Source organism: Numida meleagris, chromosome 9 (genome assembly GCF_002078875.1).
Source record: "Numida meleagris isolate 19003 breed g44 Domestic line chromosome 9, NumMel1.0, whole genome shotgun sequence".
Lineage (NCBI taxonomy): Eukaryota > Metazoa > Chordata > Aves > Galliformes > Numididae > Numida > Numida meleagris.
In genome coordinates this window covers 5,414,888-5,431,244 of record NC_034417.1, presented here as the reverse complement: position 1 = coordinate 5,431,244, position 16,357 = coordinate 5,414,888, and the positions used below count along the sequence as shown (strand labels likewise).

At 37.2% G+C, this 16,357-nt stretch overlaps 1 protein-coding gene across 7 annotated transcripts in view; it reads left to right on the top strand.

Annotated features, from left to right (window-relative positions):
* The window catches only part of TJP1 (tight junction protein 1), a 158,106-nt gene that overhangs the window by 122,230 nt on the left and 19,519 nt on the right, over window positions 1-16,357 (top strand). For all 7 annotated transcript variants that reach the window (XM_021407092.1, XM_021407093.1, XM_021407091.1 and 4 more), the window contains 13 exons: window positions 1,462-1,741; window positions 2,319-2,422; window positions 3,169-3,337; window positions 3,695-3,839; window positions 8,974-9,110; window positions 11,732-11,837; window positions 12,371-12,521; window positions 13,008-13,116; window positions 13,302-13,521; window positions 13,928-14,112; window positions 14,249-14,344; window positions 14,778-14,860; window positions 15,776-15,986. In XM_021407092.1, the coding sequence (XP_021262767.1) occupies window positions 1,462-1,741; window positions 2,319-2,422; window positions 3,169-3,337; window positions 3,695-3,839; window positions 8,974-9,110; window positions 11,732-11,837; window positions 12,371-12,521; window positions 13,008-13,116; window positions 13,302-13,521; window positions 13,928-14,112; window positions 14,249-14,344; window positions 14,778-14,860; window positions 15,776-15,986 (1,996 nt within the window). The remainder of the gene's footprint in view (window positions 1-1,461; window positions 1,742-2,318; window positions 2,423-3,168; window positions 3,338-3,694; window positions 3,840-8,973; window positions 9,111-11,731; window positions 11,838-12,370; window positions 12,522-13,007; window positions 13,117-13,301; window positions 13,522-13,927; window positions 14,113-14,248; window positions 14,345-14,777; window positions 14,861-15,775; window positions 15,987-16,357) is intronic.

Sequence of the window (16,357 nt, the reverse complement as noted above, 5' to 3'; positions counted from 1 at the left end):
AGTTATCAAGCAGAAGTTTATTGAAATAAACAGGAATTTATATATAATAGTTTCCAATAACATACTAGAAGTGTTTTCTCTGCATCATATAGGTTGTCCATTAGAATGAGGTAATATTTAAGTGATGAGTTTAAATGGAAATGGATGGAAGCTAAAAGCAGTGTTTGGTTTCGGCCTCCTAGGGAAAGAACTTGCATCATGTATTTAATTGCTGTTGTGAAAGAGAAACTAATTTAATTTTAGCTTTAATTTCAATTAATTTCATGTTGACATCAAAACTATGGGTGAAGAATCATTAACAACTCATTACTTGGTATTCTCTAAATTTAATAAAGTAGAGGCCTGTTGAGTCTGTTCCACAGCTGCTGATTATCACTTCAGGGAAACTCACAGACCGTCTTCATTGCTAAAAGGTTTTCTGTTCCTAGAAGCACAATAGAAACCAACCAAAAAAAAGAAAACCACACACACTTAAAGAACAGTTTGTGTTAAGGCTTCATATCAGCAGTGTTTAAAAGACTTAAAATGATTACATGGTTTCTGAATTACAGAATTACTATGATTAGCTTGCATTTTGTAAGCTATTTGCACTCTACAGCTACAATATACAGAGGAATGACTGTTTAAATATGCATTAATTTTGGAGAAATTAGTAATATTTTAGGAAAATAGGTTTGGAAGGATTGGACAGGCGTTGGGTTTTTCCTTGTGTATAAGCTATGGTGACTATGATGATGGCTTAAAATTTTCTTCTTGTCTAAACTTTAACTTTTGTTGGAAGCTATGACAGATTTTCTTACTGCGCACTGATAATGTGCAACTTGCTGCTATGGTATAATGCATTGTTAACGACAGATGCACATGTAAGTGACGGTATGTGAATTATCTCTGTGTGGAACTGTTTTCCTGAGCAGTAGGTGAGCTCCCTGAAGGTTTTTTTGCAGAATGGCTGTGGGATGTGATATATGTGTATATATATATATATAGTGAAGCTTGCAGTTGAGATCCTACAGTAAACTTGGAAGAAGTGTTGAAGATACTTTTCCTTAGGCAAACGACTTGTAGAGTTGCATCCTTCTGCTCACTCGCTGTACTGCCCAAATGCCTGCTATTGTCAGAGGTACAAGACACAGAAGCTTGCAGTGCAGGCCGTAACTTAGCACTGCTGCCTTCTGTGATGCCATTTCTTGGGTCTTGTCCTGTCCCTTCCCAACCACTCACCACTTCCTGTAGTGAGATCTGCCTATAGTTCACTTGTGTTCCTTCTGTAATTTAATGGCTTTAACCATTCACTGAACATATATTTGCACTTACAAAACTTGGTGTGTAGATGTGTTTTATGTACATACACATGACTTGTAATGTGATAGTTCATTAGTATGTATTTGGAAGTAAGACTAAGTGGTACATGAGACACGCTTAAAATGCAGCCAGAGGCTAATAGCTATTGATTTGTCACAGACTATCCGAAGGATGAAGAAAATTCAGATTCCAGTAGCTCGACAGGAACCTGAGCCAGTGTCTGAAAATGAGGACGATAGCTATGATGAAGAGATACGGGATCCAAGAACCAGCCGTGGTGCTTCCAGTGCCAACAGAAGGCACGAGAAGAGCTGGGTAAGAGACCGAAGTGCAAGCAGAGAAAGAAGTTTATCGCCAAGATCTGACAGAAGATCAGTTGCTTCCAGTCAGCCTCCAAAACCTACCAAAGTAACATTAGTAAAATCAAGGAAAAATGAAGGTAACTTGCACAGAATTCTATCACCAAGACCTTTTCCTGTTTTTAAAGGCCGAATACATCAATCAGTGTTGTAGTAAAGGCTTCGTGAACTTTATGAAGAGTGTTGTTTGAGTTTGTTTGCCAGTTTTACAAGTAGCTAGTTGAAGAACTGAAAATTGCTGTTGTGTTTCCAGTGGTACTTTTCATGTTCCAATATATATGTATTTAATTAGGAATGAGTATTTTGTAAATAAATCTCCATTTATATGTCTGACATCTGATAATGGCTACATACTTTCTAGATATTTCAGCTGTCTTCCTTGTTCCTCCACTTTGAAAGAAGGAAAAATTGTTCAGTAGCATATATGCTGAGCTACTGAAAACCAGAAATGAGTGCAGACGTAGTCTGAAGAGAAGTTGGTGTAACAGTAAATGCATGGAGAAGTTCCACTATAGCCTTTCATGTGCTAAGTTCACTCTTCTCTTTGTGTTTTCAGTTTAAATCTGCTGTAAAGCAGTGCTGTAAATCCTTAGATCTTTAGACCCTTTTTTTAACTATAATTTCATCAGTTCTCTCTTTTTCTTTTGTTACATCAAGAGTACGGTCTACGGTTGGCAAGCCATATATTTGTGAAAGAAATATCACAGGATAGCCTTGCAGCAAGAGATGGCAATATTCAGGAAGGAGATGTTGTTCTGAAGGTACAGTAAATCGTGGTGGTGGTTGTTCAAAGGAAAAATTCTTTGATAAATCATTTGTAGAATCAACTTTCTTTTGATATTCTAATAATTGTTACTGACACGAGTAAATAACCTATTTCAAGGATCACTAAATCTAGCTCTTCTATTTAAAAAAAAATTCATAAAGCAGTTTTTTTTCATTGGGTATTATTCCACAGGACTGACTTGATCAAACAATGCTTATGTAAACAAAGAACCCCACTTCAAATGCATAATTAACAATGAAGCGCTTGGGATTGTATGAGATTTTGGACCTAGATGCATCGTTATGCCGTATGGTATTGTGGAGTTGAGTGACACTAAAACTTACCTTCTGGTTAAATGTGGTTTTTATTAAAAAGAAAATAAAAGTTGATATACACAGCAATTTTTATCTAAAAAAAAAAAATTGTTAATAATATTCTTGCAGCCGATGCTGGTGAAGAACAACATACTACTCCTTACTCTGCTGTTAGTTCAAAAAAGCATTTTCTGGAAAAAAAAAAAAGCTTTTAATTAGTGAGTGGTAGAGGTTTTGCATTTGAAAGATGAAGAGAATGTTTGTGATGTTATATTTTGGATAAGACCTATTGCTTTAGCATTCAGAGTAAACTGTGGCAATTTGAAAAATCTCTGGATATTTCTAAATATCATCAGATAGAAATACTGTCTTTACCTGAAGTTCACTGTTCTTCAGTAAGCTTCTGTTTGTACTCTTGCTGTTCCAGATAAATGGCACAGTGACAGAAAATATGTCCTTAGCAGATGCAAAAACGCTAATAGAAAGGTCCAAAGGCAAGTTGAAGATGGTTGTTCAACGAGATGAACGAGCTACGCTGTTGAATGTCCCTGATCTTTCTGACAGTATTCATTCTGCTAATGCTTCGGAACGAGATGGTGAGTATAAAGTTAATTTCCAAAGGCAAGGAATTCCCTGTGTTGTGGAGATGTGAAATACTTCAGTGAGATGAGAGGAGGGTGGGAAGGATGATATATAGGACTAGGATTGTCATGTGGGTAAATTGCCTTGAATGTGATTTGGAATCTGTATCTTCAGGAAAATATACGGAGAAAAAATTACAGCTCCTTTTCTTGCAATTGTTCTTGCAGGAATATTGTTTAGTTGTTTTTGAATTAATAAATTTGAACATCTTCATTAAAAAAAATCTCTGCAAAAGCTTATTTCCATTTGAGCAGGTCATGCCACCATTTTAATTATAGTCATTTCATGGAAAAACAACTTTTATTTAACAGACATCTCAGAAATTCAGTCGCTGGCATCAGATCATTCCAACCGATCACATGACAGGCCCCGCCGCAGTCGTTCACGATCTCCTGACCAGAGGTCAGAGCCTTCAGACCATTCCAGACATTCTCCACAGCAGCCCAGCAACGGCAGGTGATGGCAGCATTGTATTATTTTTAAATCAACTATTTAAAGTGACATTTAAGTTGTAGGAGTGCTTTGTTTTATACATTGACCGGTACGATGCATAATTGTGGTAGCCGTAACATGGACTTCTTTCTCTTGAGATGTAACTGATTGTGATCCAAATTTTTTGAGACTTTGGGGAAATGGAATCTTAAACTTCTGTTTTGCCCCTTTTTATTTAAAAAAAAAAAAAAAATCTTGTTCTTGGAACATGATTATTATGAATGGTCTGTCAAGTTTAATATTATTGAAGAACATGCAACTATATTTTATTTCACAAAGAAATGAGCTGCAGCAATCTTACTTGAGCTGACTAGTAGCATAGTTCTGTTGATTGTCCAATCTGGGTAAACTGGAAATCTGCTTTCTTTCGTTTTTTAATTTTCTTTGCTACCTTTCTTACTTTCCAAGTAAGTTTAATTCCTGCAAAATAAGGAGTTTTGCTCAGCAGATGTAATTTTGGAATGTAGTTTTAAAAATTTGAGTTGGTATTAGGGCATTCATATAGTAACTGTAGTAAAGTCAGTCTAATTTTACATGAATTCAGAGATGAGTGATCTGTTTACAGTTTAGAATATTTTTTTCTGCCATTTCTTCTGAAATGTTAGTATTGATAACAAATCTGTCATTTTTCTGCATTAGTGCTGTTTTGCTTTGGAAATGGGTACTTTAGCAACAGAACGGAAACAAAGAAAAATGGGATTTTAAACAAATTTATTTTTATAGTAAGAGGACTTCATCTTTAGTACTTAGAGATGACAGAGCAAAAACTGTTAAAAAATTTCAAATTCAGAGCCTGTGTTTTATAATGATATCAAATGTTCTGAAAAACAAATTGCTGCTAGCAGTTTTATAAAACTAAGTGCTAATTGTTTGTTTACTTTTTTTGCCAAATGGGGAAAAACTCTTCTCAAGATTTTTAATATCTTCTAGGGGTTAATAAATCTGCAAGATGGATCCTAAGTGCATGTATATGTATTTGTTCATTTTAACTGTGGCCTAACATTTCAGGTTAAGTACTACTATAAATTTCTGCTTAATCTAGAGTTTTTTAATGGCTTAGCTGCTGTTAGCAATTAGTAGAATCCCATTATTTAGAAGAATGCAAGTTCAGCCATACATTTTTCTGTCTTGTACTAGATGGACAGAATTCTTGCTTCCATAGGCAAGAACAACACAATGAATGTAGGGAGTCCCTTGTCCTTTTGTTATGATTTTCTCCCTGTGGTGTCCCAGAAAAAAAATGCAAGTGAGCTCTTATGTTGTTTTCCTTTCTTTATGTTTAAATAAATAAATCTACCAACTCAAATATTCTTTTATTGAGAGATCATAGCTCCATGGCTTTGGTTTTGTTGAAGACAGTGTGGGAAATTCAGTTCTATGTCATCTTTGTCATACAATGCTTGACTGTCTGAGAAAGCCGTGAAGGGAAACATGTTGCTGTTCGTTGCTGAGATGTTTAGGTTTGGAAACTATTTTTCTGAGTCCTTCAAAGGAAGGGAAGGTTGGGTTAAAGCATAAAATCAACATTTAGGAATGTTCTGCTGAATAGTTCTTTATGTCAACAAAATTGATTTTGTAGTTTTGACTTCCTCTTGGATATACCCTTGGAGTAGGAGACACCTTAAAAAAATTTCATTATAAAGGCTGTAGCGCTCCTGTGAGAGATGAAACTTAAGTTTCTCAACATGCATTTCAAATGCAATGTGAAGATGGCTGATGGACAGAGGAGAAAATCCATCAAAACTGAACTACAACTTATTCTTGTGTTAGTGCTTTCCTGCTCTATTACAGTGGCTTAGGTAGATGGTCACTTCCTCCCTACTGAGTATGCTGTCAAAGAATTAAATCTTTCCTGAGAAGGAACTTGAAAGTTATCTCAACTCTGAATGCTTCTGTTATCTGCTTTATGAACAGGAACTACCTTGGCATGGGTTTACTTCCTGTTGGACATGTCCCTTTTGAGATCAGACAGCCTGTTGGGCCCTGAACCACATAAAGAACATGTTAAAAGCAGCTGCTGCTTGTAGTAGTTGTTTGTGCAAGTGCAGATTTGCTGCAGTAGCACTGTATTTGCAACAATGCTTCATTGTTAAAAATATGGTGGAAAAAACTAGTCTGGTCTTACTGTTGCAGATTACAGGTGGTTGAGCTAGGTAAGGTTTTGATGAGATATGTACTAAATAGTGGCATTTATAGCAGGGATAAAAGCTACATTAAAATTAGTGGTTTTGGACTGTGTGAAGATGAGAAGAAAAATAACAGAATCATAGAATCACAGAATTGTAGAGGTTGGAAGGGACCTCCAGAGATCATAGAGTCCAACCCCCCTGCAAAGCAGGCTCCCTACAGCAGGCTACACAGCTTGGCGTCCAGGCAGGTCTTGACTGTCTCCAGAGAAGGGGAATCCACAACCTCCCTGGGCAGCCTGTTCCAGTGCTCCATCACCCTCACTGTGAAGAAGTTCCTTTGCACATTGGCGTGGAACTTCCTCTGCTCAAGTTTATGGCTGTTTCCCCTTGCCCTTTCCCCACAGATCTCTGAAAAGAGGTTGGCCATGTCTCTTTGACTCCCACACTTAAGGTAAACATTAGTAAGATCACCTCTGAGTTGCCTTTTCTCAACGCTGAACAGATCCAGTTCGCTCAGCCTTTCCTCATAGGAGAGATGCTCCAGGCTCTTTATCATCTTTGTGTCCCTCCTCTGGACTCTCTCCAGGAGATCCCTGTGTTTTTTGTACTGGGGAGCCTGGAACTGGATACGGTACTCCAAGTGAGGCCTGACCAGAGTAGAGGGGAAGGATCACCTCCCTTGACCTGCTGGCTATGCTCCTTTTAATGCACCCCAGGATCCCATTGGCCTTCTTGGCCATCAGGGCACACTGCTGGCTCATGGCCAACCTATCATCGACCAGGACCCCCAGGTCCTTCTCTGCAGAGCTCCTCTCCAGCAGGTCACGTTCCAGCCTGTACTGATACTTGTGGTTATTCCTTCCCAGGTGCAAGACTCCTTTGCTTTCATGTAGTAACTCTAATATATATTTTTTTTGCTTTGTTGTCAAAGAAAAACAGAAATTACTATTTTGGAATACTTGTTTCTAAGAAGTGTTAGGAGATGCTAAGAAACAGGTAGAAAGGGCTCATGGCAAAATCTGCAATACTTACTAGTGCCCAAAAATCTTTGGGCTGGGGGAAGGGAATTAGTTGCAGCTTATTGTCTTTATAAGACACTTATGTTTAAATGCATATGTTAATGTCTGGCTTCAATGACCCAGGCTGTAGGAAAAATACTGCTTTTCATAGTAATTAATTTCATATGAATATATACTGGAAATCTGAAAGATGAGTACCAAAATCTTTAATGGGTTAAGTTGGGGAAGAGAAAGTAGAAAAGTCAATGTTTGTTTCATTTTGCTAGACCTCATGGTCTAGCCAAAGTTGTTTTGACATCATTTTTATCAACTCTAAAAGTGCCAGGAGAGTTTATCAGAATGAAACTTGGACCCCTGTACTTGTGTTTACCAAATATTTATAAGGAGCTGGTTGTTTACAGTGGAGAGATGCCTATGTCTTTCCAGATCATTGTAATGATTATGAGTTTGGTGGTTGTTTTTTATTTTAGTTGCCTTCAGGCAGAAATTTATAACTAGCTGGCAGGAGAAAGTAGAGAAGGGTTTCTTAGCTAATCACTTAAGACATACTAAGATTTATTTCTGATGTTTCAAACTTCATGTTCCTTCATGAAAGCATGTTCTGTTTGTCTTTAGATATTTAGCGTTTCTTTTATTCTTTTATCCAAACCTTGAAATGAATACTTTGTGTTGTTTTTTTTTTTCCCAAAGTCATACTTAACAGCTCTTGAGGTAGTGGTTCCGGTTCAATACTCTTTCTTTGTGTAGTAGATTTTTTTTATGTGTCTGTACTTAATGAAAACTGATACTCATTATTGTCCAGTAGCACCATCTACTGTTAGTAGTAACAGACTTTACCTTTCCCTTCCTCAGCCTCTCCTGTAAGACAGGAGATGGACTAACAGCTTCTGACCAAGATGTTGGTATCTTTGTGAAAGTACCTCTTTTTTCCACTTCTTGACAATGAAGTGTGATATTATCTAGAAGTTGTTGCTTGTTTGTGTCAGTCTCCTCTCAGATACTACTTTCCTTGCTTATGTGTTAACTCTCACAAATTCAGTAGATGTTTAGAGCACTTCATGACTATTTTTTGTGTAGAGTGTGTGTACTCTGGAATTAAGGCCATTCTTTTCGTTTTTTTTCAGTTTATTAATACTCTGCTTTAACCCTGTTAAATTACTTCACTTTCAACAGATGACAGTTTAACAGTTACTACATGCTGTAAGCTAAAGTGTTCTGTTTAGTTTTGTTATGGTACAGCTGGTAGCAAAGTAACCTCTCTATAACAGTGTACAACAATACCTAATCTCTTGAGCTAAAAGAATAGAAATTAAGTTACTTGAGGTTTAGATATTCCCTTCATTTAAGGAATAAAAGACTTTTCCCTTTTAGCTTGTCATATATTCATTTGGTTATGTTTTATGCTGTTAGTGTATATGGGAAATGCATAAGAGACCAGTTGTCTTTTTTCTAAAATATGATGGATGACTAAGTGTCCAAGAAGCATTTCTTTTGCTTGCAAGTACGATAGATATGTAGTAGCCCTATCTTCTTAAAAGGGTGAGAAGTCAGAGGTATGCTTGTGTTCTGCCTGAAAATCCATGACCTCTGCAGGGAGAGGTGAGAAAGGATCATAATTGCTCTTCTCCTCTTCTTTCCTTTGTTTCTTATGTTCTTGTACAGCCTATGCGTACAACTTGCTTGCTTGAAGCAGAGTGCATTAAAGACAGTAGTCTGTTTTACCATGTCCCTCCTTTTTCAAAACGGCCATACCTAGAGGGTTATCTTATTATTTTATTGACATAAAGTTAGGGATAAAAGGTTCACATTTTGAAATGGTAAGAATACCAACATCATAATAGCCATAGGGGTAGGAGAGCAAAATGTTGTAATTGGTATTTACTCATTCCAGCAGCTCAAGGTCATAGAAATAATTCTATATGCAGAGTGAAATCTCTTTTTCTAATACAGTCTTCGAAGCAGAGAAGATGAAAGAGTGACTAAACCAGGAGCAGTCTCTACGCCAGTAAAGAGTGCAGATGATATTTCTAAAACTATGGAAGAGGTGGCAGTTGAAAGAACTGAAAAACAAACACCACCGCTCCCAGGTAAAAATGTTCAATGTGTTAATTCTACACTTTGCTGAGAATGGATGATCAGCAGAGGTTTTTGTGTTCTTATATAGCTGTGAAATAATTACTGAAGTCTTAAAACAGAACAAGGTCTAACTACTTCTTAAGCCCGTTTATATTTCAGAGTTTTGGTCATAAAAACCTCAAGTGAGGGGTCTACCTGCTCTGTGGGGTCAAACTTGAGTGTTTAAAGCTGTAACTGTATGTATTAGTTGCAGACATTTTTTGTCATCTTCCATAGAGCAAGGTTACAATAGATCTCTGTCAAGCAGTAGTCTGGTTCTTACAGGTTACTAGTAGCAGAGTATGTTTGAACAATGGCATAGTTAAGCCCTCTGAGAACTACTGTTCCCAAACAAAACTTAAAACATCCTGGAACGCGTCCTTCCCTGTCGCATTCAACTATAGTCATGGACTAATTTAGGCAGAGCTGCCCTTGAAGACTGTAGAATGAGAAAAAGCACATTCAAGCTTGAAAATCTTTTGACAACTTAAGGGGGATGAGAAATGAGACTATTGGATGTAGTGTTCAGTTACTCAGTGAAGATTGAAGGAATTGAGGTATTGATAAGCTCTGAAAGACTTTGAACGTGAGAACTGAGTTTTCTGATGCATTGGCCTTTAAGACTGTCATCAGAGATGGTCTTTTGCAAAAGTGTTATTAGAAGATGCAAGTTATGTCTTTGTTTACCAAGATAGAAGAAGGATAGTGTAGCAAGTGAGATTTAAAAGATTAGTTCAGTATTTCTATAACATAAAGAAAAATTACTGGCATAATACAGAATCAGACAGGATAGGACCCTAAGGGTGTTTCTCATTCAAAAGTAACATTGTTGGTTTGAGGGACTGCCAAGTGCATAATAAGTGCTGTGAGGTTGTCTTTTTGGTAAGTGGGGAAAAAGAAACATTCTATTCCTGGATGAGTGGGAAGAGATACGTGGAGAAAATCAATTTGTATGGGAGGAGGTGTCTGGAAAAGTCATAGGCCAGTACATAAAGATAATACGTAACTTTTTCTGCAGATAAAATTAACTTGTTATAATATATGGTCTGAAATTAAAATAAATTGGTATAATAAAGGGCCTAATTCTCCTGTAGCCTCAAAGAAAGCTCTAGGGAAATGAGGAGGCTCTTTCAAAGATGATAATAAAAGTATGGTTAGAAAAGTAGTTGGTGGATTCTGTGACTGATTCTTAGACTAAGGGCAAGAAGTCTGTCATGACTGAGTCAAGGACGGGATAGAAGGAGAGTATTTCCTGAGGAGGGGTCATCAAAAGCTTAGGTCACTAAAGACTTAAAGGGAAAATGCTATGCTATTGTACAGTGAAGACAAAAAAAATCACGTTAGAAGAAGTATATTACCAAATTGTCTGAAATTCTCTATTTCAAACTGGTCTGTTCAGTGATTTGAAAAGAAGGTGATTTGATAGCTAGGCTAAGCAGAAAGCAGCATTAGCCTAGTTTGAAGATAGCATAGTTTGAAATTGGCTTCTTTCAAGTGTATCAAGATAATGCTTTAAATACAAATTATTGTAACATGTGCAACTGTATAGCAGATAATAGACTGTAACAGTGTCCACTGCTGTAAGGTGATTGCAGTGATATTTTCCTCCCAGTAACTCCAGAGGATCCGTGCAGCAGAGTCATAAGTATTTATCTTTAAGAAGAGCCAAATGCATCACAATACACACTGAAATTTGCCATCCTCAAGTTGTGCAGCAGTAATTCTAGTGTTTGTGGTATTTTTGTTGCATAAATCAAAGAATTCTTTAATGAGGGAAATCACAGAATTGCAGGGTTTGGAAGGGACCTCAAGAGATCGAGTCCAACCCCCTGCTAAAGCAGGTACCCTGCAATAGGTCACACAGGTGTCCAGGCAGGTCTTGAATATCTCATAGAAGGAGACTCCACAGCCTCTCTGGGCAACCTGTTCTAGTGCACTTACAGTAAAGAAGTTCTTCCACATGTTCGTGTGGAACTTCCTCTGTTCAAGTTGTAGGCCACTGCTCCTTGTCCTGTCACTGTGCAACACCAAGAAGAGCCTGGCCTCATCCGTTTGCCTCCCATCTGCCTTTGGATATTTATAAACATTTATCAGGTCCCCCCTTAGGTGTCTTTTTCCCAGGCTGAACAGACCCAGGTCGCTCTGCCTTTCCTCGTATGGGAGATACTCCAGGCCCTTTACCTTTGTGGCCCTCCACTGGACTCCTCCTGGGAGATCCCTGTCTTCTTTGAACTGGGGCACCCAGGACTGGACACAGTACTCTTAAATGTGGAAAGTTATGTTAGACACATCTAAGTATGCCTAACTTAAAGAGCAGGATTGAAAATGGTCTTGAGAAAGCATAAAACCTTTTAGTTCTCGTAGTTTTACGGTGTCAATGAAGTATAAAGAAAACATGTGGCTTTTTACTGAAGTATTTGAGCCAGTAATTGCCCTGCTTTGAATGACAAGGTTTCTTCTGTTGTTGTGAGTTTCCAGTGGTCAGTTTCTAGCATAAGGTGTTGGCGGCTAGAGGAAAGCTACTGAAGAAGCTCTGAAGTTAAGCTTTATTTTCTCATCTTTAAATGTCTTAATGTCTTCTATATTTTAATAGAACCAAAGCCAGTATATGCACAAGGAGGTCAGCCAGATGTGGATTTACCAGTCAGTCCGTCTGATGGTCCTTTACCCAATTCAACCCATGAAGATGGAATGCTTCGGTAATGTAACTCTAAGTTCTCTTGTAATTATTGGAGACCAATTAAAATAATTGCAGATATGTACAGTCATGGTATGCAAATGAGTCTAATTCAACTGAATCTCCTTTATGGACATCAGTGTACATGACAATAAATTCTAGTTCAGGTAATCTTAGAAGTTCATCTTACTCCCTGAAGAGCCAAAACTGATCTCTGTGCTAGCACAGCTCTTCCAAAAGAGGGAATGTTTTGGGAAGAGAGTGTCAAAATGTCTCACTTTAAACACTATATTAGCATAAGACAAACCTTGCTACATGCGTAAAGTAAGTTGGTTTTTTGTTATTTTTAAGTGCTGCAGACGAGTCTGTTGTATAATGGTGCAGTTGATAAGCAATTAATGGTAGACATAGTGTTATATCCTCTAGTTGAAGCAATAGGCAAATTTTATGCATGTTATCAGTCTGAATTACTGGAATACTTTATTCTGTACACACACACATACTTGTATATACGCATATGCACACCTCTAAGTGGATTATGTTCTAAATCTCTAGGCCAAGCATGAAACTGGTAAAATTCAGAAAAGGAGATAGTGTGGGCCTGCGGCTCGCTGGTGGCAATGACGTTGGCATATTTGTAGCTGGTGTTCTGGAGGACAGCCCTGCGGCGAAAGAAGGATTAGAGGAAGGAGACCAAATTCTCAGGGTATGTTGAATATAATAGCACGTGTTCTGTTGTACCAAAGTGGATTTTATTTCTGTAGTACATGCTTATTAGAGGATGACTTGGCAGCAAAATTTCCTCTTACTGTTGCTAGGAAAGTTTGTAAGTTTTATGTTCAACTTCTGAGACTGAAGTTCGTTCAAAGAAAACTCCTCTAACTGTTGGGCCACTAGATTCTCAAATAGGTTTCTGTGTATTACAGTAAATATTACTGTTGTTTATGGATGCTCTGTAATACTGATCTAAAGAATGCAAAATGAGTGGCTACCTAATGTTCCAGAGGTTATGCTTTTCTCAAACAGTAGAACTGTTTAGAGCTGTGTTTTCTTGAGATGCATGCCTTTGTTGTGCATGTATATTAAGCTGAGTAAACAACCTCAACAATAAACTAATTCAGTTTGCCTGTTATATAACTGTGTCTATTAAATGATGTATGCTAAATCAAACCGATTACTTCATTGATGCTAGGTTAATAACGTAGACTTCACAAATATCATCAGAGAAGAAGCTGTCCTTTTTTTGCTTGATCTCCCTAAAGGCGAAGAAGTAACCATTTTGGCACAGAAGAAGAAAGATGGTAAGTATTCATATATCAGAAACAATATGTAGTGGAGTGATTGGAATCAGATTTAAAAAAAAAAATACAGTTAAGAAGGGGTAATTATTGGCTAGCAGGAGATTATCGTCTTACAAAGGCCATTAAAAGTTCTTTTGGCTTTCACTGAAATTAGTATAGCAGCAATTTTTTTTCTTTTTTTTTAGTTTATCGTCGCATTGTTGAGTCTGATGTAGGGGATTCTTTCTATATCAGAACTCATTTTGAATATGAAAAGGAATCTCCTTATGGATTAAGCTTCAACAAAGGTGAAGTGTTTCGGGTTGTGGACACTCTATATAATGGCAAACTGGGTTCATGGCTGGCAATTCGAATTGGCAAGAATCATAAGGAAGTTGAAAGAGGTATCATACCTAACAAAAACAGGTACGATCTTGAAGTATTTATATTGCTGTTTGAAAACTACAGTTTTTAATTAAACATCTGTATAACTTGCTGGGTCTGCTTGGACATCAGTCAGTAGAACTTGTTCAGCTTGTTCGCAAAATGTGACTCTTTAAAACAGAAAACAAATTGACACTGGACAGCTGGTCCATGATTTGATTTCAACTCTTGTACATCCACAGGAAAAAGAAACAGCACTGTAACATAGAACTTCCTTTTGAATGCAAGACGCAGAGCTAGATAAAGCTTTAGAAATCTGATGTTGGCCTGCATAGTTCATTCTTCCGTTTTCTAAGGCAGAAACAAGGAAAACTTGATTCAGCAGATGGTAGACAAGCTTCAGAAGCTGGCTTCTTTTGTAACTTGTTGGTTTTTGTTGTCATCTTAGAGCTGAACAACTAGCTAGTGTACAGTACACCCTTCCAAAGACAGCAGGAGGAGATCGAGCGGATTTCTGGAGATTCCGAGGTTTGCGAAGCTCAAAAAGAAATCTCCGAAAAAGTAGAGAAGATCTTTCTGCTCAGCCTGTTCAGACAAAGTTTCCTGCCTATGAAAGAGTTGTTCTTCGGGAAGGTATGGATTTATTCTTAAATATTTACTGTTGCAGGCTAGCAAGTTGTGGAGTTTGCTTTGTATTAATCCATGTATTTCAAAATATGTTGCATTGTTTTAAGCAATCTATCTGTAAATTTTTTCCTTTCTATTCTAGCTGGGTTTCTCAGACCTGTGACCATTTTTGGTCCAATAGCTGATGTTGCACGGGAGAAACTAGCCAGAGAAGAACCAGATATCTTTCAAATTGCAAGTAAGTGTGAGAGAGAGTTTTCATGCAGCTATGAAATTGCCAGCTTTCTTTTACTAGTTTGTTCCTCTGTTTTTAAATACATTAGTAACTAAAGTAATAAAATGTTAACAATACTAAGTAATGGACTGTATAAGCTTTCTCACTGGTTAATTGATGACGATTCTCTGTAGGCAAAAGTAATGTTTGTTCTATTTGTGGCCATCTCAAATTAAATTTTAATTCAGTACATTATCGTACTCCTAAGTGCTTCTGCAAAGGTGTTGGGATTTTTGTGGCCAAATTGATGGGTAGCTGTTTCTTGTATTTTAAAGCTAGAGGAGTGTCCTCAACCTGAATTTATGCTGCGTAATAAAATAGTTTGGTTTATTTTAATATGGGAATATAGAGTATGTTGTAAACTTACAACAGATTTTTACTGTGTCCTCTCTACCAGAAAGTGAACCAAGAGATGCTGGTACCGACCAACGTAGTTCTGGCATTATTCGTCTTCATACAATAAAACAAATAATTGATAGAGTAAGTCCTTTACTGCCACTGTATGTCTAACACAAGAGTAAAACTGGTATCATTAAATAAAATGTTGATGTTTTAAAGATACAAGCACAGCTAGAGCTTTCTCGTCTTCTGTTGGTTAACTGAAAATTAAATAAATTCCTTCTTCATAACTAAGTCTAAAAGGATTTCTAGGCTTTATTCCAAGGAGTGTTGTTGTTCCCTCTCCTTTACAGCTGTTCTAAGTTTCATCCTCTTTTGCTTACTGTCACAGTATGTCTCCTGCCCTCCAGATTAGAAGTAAATAATTTCAGAATTTTCTGCAGAAGGTAGAGGGAAGAGTCCTTCATTTTCACTTCCTTAATATCATGAGAACCTCTGATCTTCGTTCATAGTTTGAGGCTCACCTATTAGTTTCTGACTTAAAAACTAGCTGCAAACCTTTCTGGTAGCTAAACAGGAGCCGTTTTAGCAGCAAAGTGGGATCACTATGTGCTGTGTATTTCATGTAAATCTTGCAGTGGCTGAAAGCTGTCAAGGTTTTTGTATTCAGAGTGGATTTTTTTGAAGGAGAAAGTGGGTGATGTGTAAGGAGACACAAGGTCTTGTTTGACTCTTCGCTTTTTTCTTACATGAGAAGTCTTTGCATATTTTTTTAGTTGAATGCTTTTTTTTGTAGATACTACTTATTTCAGGGAGCTAAGTTTTTTTTTTGATAGGGAACTAAATATTAAAATGTTATAATTGTAGGACTATGTAACTGAAACCTGTACCCATGTAGCCTGGTACTTGAGTTGGTCTGGTTATTCAAACAGAAAAGAATTTAAATCAATACTTTGAATTAATAAACTCTGTAAACAGGTAGTACAAAAGGAATTTGTAGAAAAAAATCTTACTAAGTGCTTCACTTTTATCTCTCTGCTCTTTTTATCGTAACAGGACAAGCATGCTTTATTAGATGTCACTCCTAATGCAGTGGACCGTCTGAATTATGCACAGTGGTATCCTATTGTAGTGTTTCTGAACCCTGATTCTAAGCAGGGTGTGAAGACCATGAGAATGAGGCTGTGCCCAGAATCACGAAAAAGTGCCAGGAAGCTGTATGAAAGAGCTCATAAGCTACGCAAAAATAATCACCACCTCTTTACAAGTAAGCAATTAAAAAGCTATGCTAATGAATCCATGATAACTTAGCAAGGAGGAGTGTGATGAGTAACTTGTCTCCAGACTTCAGCAGGAGTTTTTTGTTCTACTATGTAAAAATTGCTACCTACGCTTGCTCTTAATGCTAGGTGACTGGGTGTCAATTTTGTTCTTGAAATTAAGCCAGTCTAATTTTGAAAACTAAAGTACATAGTGATTAATCAACTTATTAAAGCACTACCATTACAGTTAATAGTGGACATAATTGTACTTGATATGTTTGTATTATCTTCATGGCTTTTTCTCTGCGGTTCCTTTTTCCTCTGGATTCCTTCTTGCTTCTCTTTCTTTAGAGGAGTACAAATGCATCTCTTACCT